Source organism: Bactrocera neohumeralis, unplaced genomic scaffold (assembly GCF_024586455.1).
Source record: "Bactrocera neohumeralis isolate Rockhampton unplaced genomic scaffold, APGP_CSIRO_Bneo_wtdbg2-racon-allhic-juicebox.fasta_v2 cluster09, whole genome shotgun sequence".
Taxonomy (NCBI): domain Eukaryota; kingdom Metazoa; phylum Arthropoda; class Insecta; order Diptera; family Tephritidae; genus Bactrocera; species Bactrocera neohumeralis.
Window position 1 is genome coordinate 13348345 of NW_026089622.1, and position 11367 is coordinate 13359711.

General features: G+C 37.9%; 1 protein-coding gene across 1 annotated transcript; it reads right to left on the reverse strand.

Annotated features, from left to right (window-relative positions):
* Window positions 1-7524: 7524 nt before the first annotated feature.
* Window positions 7525-10237, reverse strand: LOC126764547 (protein sneaky). Its single transcript, XM_050482242.1, has 7 exons — window positions 10006-10237; window positions 9817-9936; window positions 9140-9764; window positions 8948-9069; window positions 8761-8891; window positions 8478-8696; window positions 7525-7735 (listed from the first exon to the last, which is right to left on the reverse strand). Exons 1-7 carry the CDS (start codon window positions 10235-10237, stop codon window positions 7730-7732), a joined length of 1455 nt encoding a protein of 484 aa, XP_050338199.1. The 3' UTR covers window positions 7525-7729.
* Between the last annotated feature and the right edge of the window lie 1130 nt (window positions 10238-11367).

Genomic DNA, 11367 nt, shown 5'->3' on the forward strand with positions numbered 1-11367 from the left:
CTATCAGAGCTGCCCCGCCCCGACGTCAACATCGTGCTTGGCGACTGTAACGCCAGGGTGGGCAAAAAAGGTATATTTGGCACTACGGTCGGTAAATTCAGCCTCCACGAGGAAACATCCCCAAATGGGTTGCGGCTGATCGACTTCGCCGGGGCCCGAAATATGGTTATCTGTAGTACTAGATTCCAGCACAAAAAGATACATCAAGCTACCTGGCTGTCTCCGGATCGAAAAGTCACCAACCAGATCGATCATTGTTGTGATAGACGGAAGACACGTCTCCAGTGTTCTAGACGTGCTTACGCTCCGAGGTCCTAACATCGACTCGGACCACTATCTTGTTGCAGCCAAGATTTGCACCTGCCTCTGTGCAGTAAAAAACGCACGTCAACAAACACAAGGAAGGTTCGACGTCGAGAAGCTGCAATCACAACAGACAGCAGAACGAGTTGCTACTCGGCTTGCACACCTGCTCTCTGAGAGCACTCGTCAACAACTCGGTACAAGGTAACTGTCGGACGGCATTTCAAACTCCTTACGTACAGCTGCAACCGAAACCATTGGTTTTCGGAAAGTGCAAAAGAACAGCTGGTACGACGAGGAGTGCCGTGTCGCAGCGGAGAGAAAACAGATTGCCTACCTCGCAACGTTACGATCGACCACAACACGTGCGGGATGGGATAGATACCGAGAGTTGAAGAGGGAAGCGAGACGCATTTCCAGACAGAAAATGGCATGGCAGTGAACGAGGGCAAGACGAAATATCTCCTGTCATCAAACAAATAGTCGTCGCACTCGCGACTTGGCTCTCACGTCACTACTTTGAAGTTGTAGATAGTTTCGTATATTTGGGAACCAGCAAAATCACCATCAACAATGTCAACCTGGAAATCCAACGCAGGATTACTCTTGCCAACAGGTGCTACTTCAGACTGAGTAGGAGGCAATAGAGAAGTAAAGTCCTCTCTCGACGAACAAAAACCAAACTCTATAAGTCGCTCATAATTCCCGTCCTGCTATATGGTGCAGAGGGTTGGACGATGACAGCAACCGATGAGTGGACGTTACGAGTTTTCGAGAAAAAAGTTCTGCGATAGATTTATTGTCCTTTGCGCATTGGCCACGGCGAATATCGCTTTCGATGAGATATACGACGACATTGACATAGTTCTGCGAATTAAAAGACAGCGGCTACGCTGGCTAGGTCATGGTGTCCGGATGGACAAAAACACTCCACCTCTGAAAGTATTCGACGCAGTACCCGCCGGGGGAAGCAGAGGAAGAGGAAGACCTTCACTCCGTTGGAAGGACCAAGTGGAGAAGGACCTGGCTTCGCTTGGAATATCCAATTAGCGCCACGTAGCGAAAAGAAGAAACGACTGGTGCGCTGTTGTTAACTCGGCTATAATCGCGTAAGCGGTGTCTACGCCAATTAAGAAGAAGAAGAACGATCCAAACGGAAGTGAATTTTTCGGTATTGATGCTAATGTCCCATTTGGAAAGCGACGGTTCTAGAGCATTAAATTTCATCTGCAGTTTCCTGAAAGCAATAGTAAGATTGCCACTTTATGCTAGCAGTGCTGTACCATCAGCATAGGTTGCTGTCATTGCAAATCAAAGTTGGTTGTGCTGTATTAAGAATGTGGAGCACAGGGGCGAGTTTTCTACCCTATTACAGTATTCAACTGTGCCATGAAATCTGAAAGCAAACTAATGATTCGGAAAAGACGATTGTCTTTCAATACCGGCAAAAGCCTGCGTAAAAATATTCTTTTGAATGCTTTAGAGATAAATATCAGTAGACTAATTGGTCGATAAGAATTAATCAGATGTTCAGGTTTTCCGGGTTTAAGAATTGAAATAACCTCGGTACATTTCCATTGCTATGGGAAATGACAAAGTCTGAGCATTTCGTTAAAAAGTTTGACAATCATGCTGATTACGTTTTCGGTGATCGCTTTAAGTGCAAAGGCATTAATTCTGTTATAATCTGATGACATTTTGTTTGCCAATGCTTTGATTTCCTCATGTGCATACTTCTACAGCATCTATTTCAGAAATCGGAAATTTCATTTGACAAACAACATCCAAAAAATTGCTGACTGCCGCATTGGTAAATCCATCACTAACTCGTTGGGAGTAGACGGGTTTCGAAGATATATGGCGAACCCTTCGGCCCTCTCTGCATTGTTCTTGACCAATGCCTTCTTCTGTTTAAAATTGGTGGGCATCGAGATATTGTCTCATTGTTTTGTATAGTCGCGTTCCAAAGATTGTTACAGGATCTCCTGGTTTTGGCAACAAGAAGCGCCTATTTATTTTTACTGACTTGCCATACATGCCGAAGACGTCTCTTCTTTAGCTTCATCATTTCCTCATTGACCAGAGATGTTTGTTCCGGTGTCCACAATGTTCGGGTGTCCACATTTTATTCTAGCCATTTGCGATAATTTAAAATATTTGTAATTCACCAAGTACTCTGGTGGGTTTATTCATTGCGAGTACCGCCGTATTTTTACTTCAAGCAGAACTGCGATGTATTTTGAAGTATTTTTTCTCTTTTTCTGATAAATCAGTGTTTTCAGAGTTTTCTATGTCCAGCTTCATTGTGGCTCTATTTTTAGCTGCTACCTTCGGAGAATTCTATTTGCGCTTAAAAGGTACTGTCAGTCAGTATGTTGGTAACTGCCAGGCGACCACCTCAGGATCTGACTTCAGACACTACAAACAACATAACACCCAACAATAATTGGACCGTCTATTTACTTTTTGAAAATTTTACAGAAATTATCTTTTTATAATTTTTTTTCCTCTGTATCCTACGCGCGAATGTCGACTGGAAATGGGTGTCGCTGCTCACATTATCATGATTTTAAGCCGGCTCTTGTCAGAGTCATTGCAGGCGGCTCTTGGCGAAGGCCGACGTATTTTCCCCATCATCCACTTAAATTGAATTGTTTTATATGCATTCTCAAAACAAGGTGAATGGGTAATACAAGTACAACGGCCATTGCTAATGCGGTACTTGGCGGTAGGTACAAAGCGTTAGGGGTAGAGACCTTGGAATCATAAAACTCAACATAGAGGTCAACAAAGAAACAAGGATATCAGTCCAAACGTCGATGGGAGACGAGGCTGCAACCACCGGAGGACACAGCGATCTTATGAACTGTGTCGCTAGCGGCCAGGTGAGTCTCTATTCAATTATATTTTGCAAATTAGTATAGTAGTAGCTGAGCGAGATGAGGAATCTACCTACATACCCACCTCCAGAACAAAACGAAGCCTCCTTGCTGGAACAAGGAGCTTGGGCCTTGCAGACGCAAAGTACGGGAATATTTTAACTGGACCAAGCTAGCAGAAAGCGTAGACTGTTAGAACGAATATAAAGATCTTCTAAGGGACTACAAGAAGTTAATGGGAGTGCCACAAAATCCCCAGTTGAAAAAAAATCCCCAAACACATAATCCCCAAAATCAAAATCCCCAAAATTAAAATCCCCTAACACGAAATCCCCACCTTTTTTTTTGAGGCAGTGTCACAAAATCCCCAAACACAAAGTCCCCATTTTTTTTATTAAATATTATTAGAGATCATATAAAAGATAGTAAAACCGCTCTTTAGTTGAGTTTTAATTCGTAGTTACATATATATGTACCCATATATGACAATATATAGATATAGACGAGAACGCATGACGGATTTAGAGCAAATAAATAATTATTTTATTTAGCGACTAAAAAGCTAAAAAAAATAGTATTTAAAAAAGCGGCCCAGACCCAGATTTGAACCCAAAACCCTTGCATGACAGCTACAGACTCTAACCCCTGAGCTATTGCTGCATGTAGCAAAGGTTGGCAAAATTAACAATATATGCAAGGGACAAGAAAACTTTGGTTTTCAGCAGCATTGTTATCGAGTAGAAAACAAAAGAATATAGAAAATCAGAGCTTAATATAACATTGTAATCCATTAACCAATAAATGTACATACAGTAGAGGCCCGCTAAGCCGCATCAATTAAAACCGGCCCCTATCCGGAATATCAGGGATTCCGGATTACCAAAGACATATCAGAACTATGTACTCGTATTAAGAAAAAATATTTTTAAATTTCTGTTTGTTTATTATAACAAATAATACACATGTTCCAAAAAAAAAACTTAAAACAATAAAGCATAAAAGTGAATGTAGTGAATAATAAATATGTGATCCGGATTAGAGAATACGGATAGAGAATGTCTGTCCGGATTACAAGGGACATAATAGAAATTTTGAATTTTTTAACCCTGTCCGGATTACAGTGGAATCCGGATTAGGCCGTGTCCGGATTAGCGGGCCTCTACTGTACATAGTATGTATGACTTAAAATACAAATAGTACCGTTACCTTTTCTACAATTATTTTACCATATGCATTTTTTCATATTATTTATCACATTACGTGTAATAATTGTGATTAAAATTGTATAGTTATATTTTTGATTAAATATCGTGTTAAATAATATTTAAATTTAAAGAAAATGGAAGTCGTCGTTACAGTGTCAAACAAAGGAAGTAATAAAATATTTTTGGATGGTTTTGATTACCATTTTCATTCCAAATATGAAAAGAAGAAAAAGTTCCGCTGGTCGTGTGCGCAAAGAAAATCCCTAATGTGTAAAAGTGTTGTTGTGACAAAAGAAAATAGTGGCGATCATGTAATACAACGCGCTCCTACTGCCCATAATCATGATCCAAAGGCCCATCAAGTATCTGTGGCACAGGCGAACAACAAAGTAAAGGATTTGAGTACATCATCTTCACTGGCGCCTTCCCAAATTATTGGGAAGCAATTGTAGATTGCCAACTAGACCGCCGGGTGTACTTACCATAGAAACGAGCCCAAAAAACGAAAATAAGCCGACATATACCAACGAACCAGGAAATGTACAGGACTGTTAAACTGATTGATATAACAGGTATTGCATTTTTCTTTAATTTACCTATTAAATATTCGTGAAACCATTAAACATAAAATATCTCGTGAACTTCAACTTTAAATATAATATTGAGTAAAGAATTCCCTTTTTCTGTGTGAAATACATCGAAATTAGGTTTAAAATCGCCGGATTTTGATTTTGGGGATTTTGATTTTGAGAATTATGTGGTACACCCGAAGTTAATGCGCAAGATAAAGCGAGAATCTTGGAAAAACTTGTATATATGTATGTGCCATAGCTAAAAGCGATTTTTAAGAGATGCAGTTCAGACTTGTGCCAGACTCATGGAGGGAGGCTAGGATAGTTTTCTTACTGAAAGCAGATAGAAACAAACCCACCTAATCCAAACCACCCAAACAGTTTGGGCCTTTAAGCTTAATATCTCTCCTGGTGAAAACGCTAGAGAAAATCTTGGACACGCATATTAGGGCCACAGCGCCCACTAGAAGCTTGTCCAAGGCACAGCACGCATATACGAAAGGCAGATCAGTAGAGTACACTCCATATACTGATATTTAATATCTAAAGAGCTCTTGAATATAATAATTACACTCTTGGTGCATTCCTGGACATTTCTGGAGCGTTCAACAACGTCTCTACGGAATCTATTCTGAATAGTATCCAGTCAATAGAAGCTTGCCCAAGGCGCAGCACGCATATACGAAAGGCGGATCAGTAGAGACTGCACTCCATACATTGATATTTAATACCGAAAGGTCTATTCAATATAAGTAATATACGCTTGAAACATTCCTGGACATTTCTGGAGCGGTCAACAACGTCTATACGGAATCTATTCTGAATAGTATCCAGTCAATAGGTGTTGATCCGACTTTACATCAATGGATCAGACGATTTTTGACCTCTAGACATACTTATAACATCGGAATGGAACGACGCTAAAATGACCAAGGAAGTCTGTAGAGGTAATCCGCAAGTCGAAGTGCTATCTCTGCTTTTATGGACATTAGTGGTGAATAAACTGTTAAGGAACTTGGGCGGCAAAGCCACTAAGATAATGGCATATGCGGACGACATTGACATCTTACTCTCGACACAGTCTCAAAATGGGCATCGCAAGCGGGTCTGGGATGGAACCAGGAGAAAACGGAATTGCTTGTGTTCACAACAAAACACCAAATTTCTTTATGGAGATACTCTCTCTTAAGGTAATGCTTTATATGGTGCTTATCAAATATTGTAAGACCAAGTTTACTCTACGGTGCAGTAGTATGGTGGACAGGTGTACTGAAATCCACCTACCGGAAGCCAATGAAAAGGTTTCAGAAGCTGGCTGCGCTGTGCATAACCTACCACCTATAGACTTCTTCGCTGAAAATGCAAAGCAAAATAGGAGGAAAGACTACTGGCTGCAGGAGAATTTACATATAGAACATTCGGGTAAAGTTCGGTGGTGGGCGGTCAGGCAAAAACCGACTACATGATCCCACTTTTCAACTGGGAAAGAAGGTTCAAAGTAAACATAGAAAAAGATGGCTGACGCAAAGGTATGACAGCTACGCGCAACACTCTCAAACTTTATACGGATGACTCGAAAATGGACGATGGAGTTGGTGCGGGAATGTACTGTTCATAGTTAGGCATAAGACAACCTTTAAAGTTGCCGGACCATTGCAGTATGTTTCAAGCTGAGGTCTTTGCTTCTAATGCACCTGCATGCAATTCCAGAGTCAACATCTACGTAAATATCCTAGCTCCAGTCAAGACAGTAACCTCGTATCGCATATCGTTAGAAGTGCCTTGGGAAGCTGAGCTGCAGTGAAAAGAGTTGCTAGAGCAATGAAATAGTGGACAAGATGGCCAAGAATGGTGTACGGCTAACACTCGACAACGTGATCAATTGGCAAGACTACGCTGTAAGTATCTGGGGTTCCCACGGAATGATACACTGGAGGAGATATTGATGGTGATGCCGCAGGTATCCTAAAGGATGACTACTTCTTATGGACTTAGTAACTGAAATCCATCGGGTATCACAAAGGACCAAAACTGGTCTATGCGTGGCTTATTGGCCCACTAGATTAACCTAGGCTATGCGTGCAACAAACATACAAACATGCTCATATATACATTATTTTATTTTGTTAAGGTCAGCTCTTTAGTAATTGCTCAAAAACAAAAATACATTATTTCTTCAAGTAAATTTGACAGCTTAAATGATCCACATTAGTAGTTCTGAACACATTGAGTGCGACAAACTGCAAGCTACATCTGTCAAATATTAAAATACACACGTTCTTACAGACACAGCTATTTTGACAGCTGCACGACTACATGACTTCAGCCCGACAGTTGTCGCTCTCGCTAACTTAAATATAGTTTTATATTTGCCAACGACAGTAGAGTTGACAGTAGAGTGATGCCACTAATATGTAAAATGTAAAATTATTCAAAGCTCTAACAAACCTGACGTTATATTACAATTAAAATAACTCTATTATATCAATTGTAATAAAAACTGATAATTTAAAAGAAATAAATTGACATATTTACTTATTTTTTGCATAAAAAATTTCACTTTGAACAAAATATTAAAATTTCATTGAAGTGCAAGGTATTAGTATGGCCACAACGAAATTGTGTACATGCAAAATGGACAGCTGTGTTGTCTTGTGACCATGCCGGCCATTGTTAAGTTGCTGCATCTCACAAATGTTCATGTTGAAGGATTCACGACGCCATTTTCAGTTCACTGTCGTGCTGCTATGTCGTGTCGCGCTCAATGTGTTCAGCACTAAACGAGCAAGAGAGAATAAACAAAGAAAATAAACTTTGAGTGTAGTATGTATGTATGTGTGTAATAACATAAATATTTTCATTGCGATTTAAGGAATGTTGTTGATAATTGGTAAGTTTTATACGACATTTCAAAATGAACTAGACTTCATAATAATGATTTTAATTCATTTAAAATGAATTTAACGAATACTTCGAATTTTCTTCAAGAAAAAATTGTTGATGAATTTTTTCTTCGCAAAACCAAGATTGCCAAATACCAATTTCATTGAAAAAATATATTAAAAATTAGTGTACATTTCTTCAGAGCTGCATACTAGCAAAATAAAATTTACCACAGGAAATTTTTTGGCCATTTCTTAAGCGTTTTTAAATGAAGTTTTTACATTCCTTGAGAGCTGGATACTAAGCTTTAAGATAGAAATAAAAATTGTATATAAGGACAAGCAACGCAATAACTTGCAATAAGTACATTATTAACAGTTAGCAGTTGAAATGTGCATAATTGCTTATGTAATTGCGTATGTATTAATATTCACCTCTAAATCTTTGAATTCAAGAATAATAGAATAAATGCTATTCTTGTATCACGTCATATTCTTGTACTCGTATTATATCATTCTTGCGTGAAGTGCAAGTCGATTTTCAGCAGACAAGAGAAGTAAGGGATCGTATATTTCGAATTTGCGAATAATTTTTTAATTTGGAATAATTTATTGTAATTATTATGTGTCATTTACCTGAAAATTTATTATGTGCTCTCCTTCTTGTGTATATGTAATGAAAGAATTGAATCGTATTATATTGAGCAACGTAATAATCACGTGGTCAAGAATTAAAAAGAAGCATGCGGTTAAGATTTCCAATGAGAATTGAAGAAAATAAAAAAATATTATCTTCGATTCATTTTCAGTTCGGTGGCATGTACGCTCCAAATCCACCACATCGTTTTTTTCGAACTAAGTAAACGAAGAATCAGAAATTTTTGCGCAGTACCCATTATGTATGCATTAGAAATCTTACCTTGGTTAATGGTAATATTGTTGGTTTTTTTTTTCGTTTTCGCCGGTCATCAACTTGGCGAAAGTAATCCGTTACATATATATTATCAAAATCAATGTTGCTTAAGTACTTTTTGTGATATACTACAGCGGCTTGAAATAATTCAACTTATTAGAATAAAATAAACATTTACTAAAAATTTGTTTACCAACTGCAACCTTAAAGATAAGTAGTGATAAAACGGTATTTGTGATGTGCATTATTATATCAAATATTTTCTTCTTGGCATTAAATTCGTCTACAACCATATCAGATATGTGATCGAGTGCCCTAGAAATCGAAGTTTTAAATTTTTGAAATAATTATTTTATATTTTAACAAATAATTAACCTAATTATACCTCATGTCAGCATGTGTAATTACGGATTTTGCTTTGTATTTTAACTCCACTTCTGAGGTATTTCTATAAAGTGTATTTTGAGCATCATTCAATTGAACATAGTTGTCTCCAAAATTGGAAGGCAGCACTTCATTTGGTTTACAAATATTGTCTGGTTTTCCCAATAAATTCATGTGACATATAAAATCCACTTGAAAAGGCCAACAGAAGAAAGTTCGAACTATACGGGGAAACTTATTCTCACATTCTGTATGAGCTTTGGCAAATGCTTCACGGCAGCGTTTTTCCCCTTTCACTATCTGCCTTTTACAACGAGTTTCAAATTTTTTTGTATATGTCTTTTGCACATGGTGTCCCATATTTTCCGCTTTACCAAAAGTAAAATTATCATATGAATCGTAATCGGCTCCACCAACTTCAACGCGAATTGGAAGAAGGATTTCATTCATCCTTTCAAATGATTTTTTTACATCAATTAAATCATTTTCCATCGAATTTAAGGTTTTTTGGAATGGTTTTGTCATAATATCTAATCGGGTCTTGGTCAAATTATATGTAAGCGTTGTGGCACATGCAAATACTCGAACAACTTCTCCACCATTTGCAGCCAAATTTGCAATAGGACCTGAATTTGCTCAAATGACTTGTGTGACAAAAAAAGCGTAGATTCAATTTACCTGTTATTATGTAGGCGAAACTCAAAGCTCGCAAATAACTCCGTCCAGATTTGCCTGCCATTCCCATAAATATTAAAAAAGTAATACACTTTAAACTCGATGTAAACAAAAATCCGGTTCCTGCCGTTAGGATAATGTCATATATCGAATAGAGAGCCATAACTTTTGAGCTTTTGCTAATGTCCTTACCAACCAATGTAACGATTATCCCCAATGTTATAATCTTCATTTCTAAAGAAAATTGAAAATTAAGCAGAAGTAGGAACCATAACACGGTAGCCACTAGAAAACCGACAAAACTACTACAAAAATATCTTTTACACGTCCAATTTTCAACGTTGCGGCTTAACAAAATGCAGTATAAAGAACGACATTTTTGAGAAAATATTAAACCAAAATTTCTTTTTATAAAATAAAACATTTCTGTATGACATATATGAATGTACAATATTTGTTTTATTATATTTTCAACCTTAGATAACAAGCATATCATTGACACATATTTACAGACACAATATTTCTGTATTTCTGGGATAACTGCTAAGTTGGCTAAAGCTCAAATTCAAGGCACATAATTAACTGACATACAAAATATTTAAATGTACATATTGGCGTCAGTTTAAAATAGTAAATACAAAAATATAAGTATATAAAAGCAAGCATTCTTTCCGATTTTTATAAATTCGCGGCAGATATATTTTATATATTATTTATAATCGAACAGAAAATATTAAGTAAAACCCTTGTGCAAAACAAAATTTTTTTGTCCTGCGCATTGGAGAAAATTAATACTCAATTTCAACAGTTGGAATAAAACAAACACGAAAAATAAGTCGACTTATTCATCACTGTGCCTTTTAGTTTAATTTGACCAAACTAATTTTTTAATTAACCCAACTATCTTACATTTACAATTTTAATTAATTTGGAAATCACTTCTTCTTCTTCTTTATTGGCGTACACAACACTTAATGAGTTTACTGCAGCGCGCCACTCGTTCCTTTTCGCTCTCGAAAAAAGGTCCTTCTCCACCTAGACTTTCCACCGAAGTGGAGGTCTTCCTCTTACTCTGCTTTCCCCGGCGGATACTGCGTCGGACACTTTCAGAGTTGGAGTGTTTTCGTCCACTCGTCCAGCGTGGCCACTGTTTTTTAATTCGCTGAACAATGTCAATGTCGTCGTATATTTCATACAGCTCATCGTTCCATCGAATGCGATATTCGCCGTTGCCAATGCGCAAAGGACTCTAAATCTTTCGCAGAACCTTTCTCTCGAAAATTCGTCACGTCGAACTCTGATAAGTGCGCTCCTAGCGCTCATAGATGGCATATTTGGTACATCGCCGTTCTCTTCCGTCAGGGCGTGGGCCTAAATAAGCGATATGTTGAAGAACTTCGATTTTATGCGGATTGTGGCTAAGCTTTCATCCACTGGGATTAATGACAGCATTCAGCGACGGAGTCTCTCTCCCAATACTAATACCACACCGAATTTGCAGTCCTTTATATGGCCACGGTAGTAAATGCCTCAAGCTGCGTAAAAACTTACGTC

Excerpts from the sequence above, each read along its gene's own strand:
- LOC126764547 (XM_050482242.1), bottom strand. The coding sequence starts at position 10,237 with ATGTTTTATTTTATAAAAAGAAATTTTGGTTTAATATTTTCTCAAAAA. Across the intron at positions 9,937-10,005 it reads GATAATCGTTACATTGGTTG|GAACCGGATTTTTGTTTACA; the intron begins GTAAGGACATTA and ends TCCTAACGGCAG. Across the intron at positions 9,070-9,139 it reads ATTACACATGCTGACATGAG|GGCACTCGATCACATATCTG; the intron begins GTATAATTAGGT and ends TTCGATTTCTAG.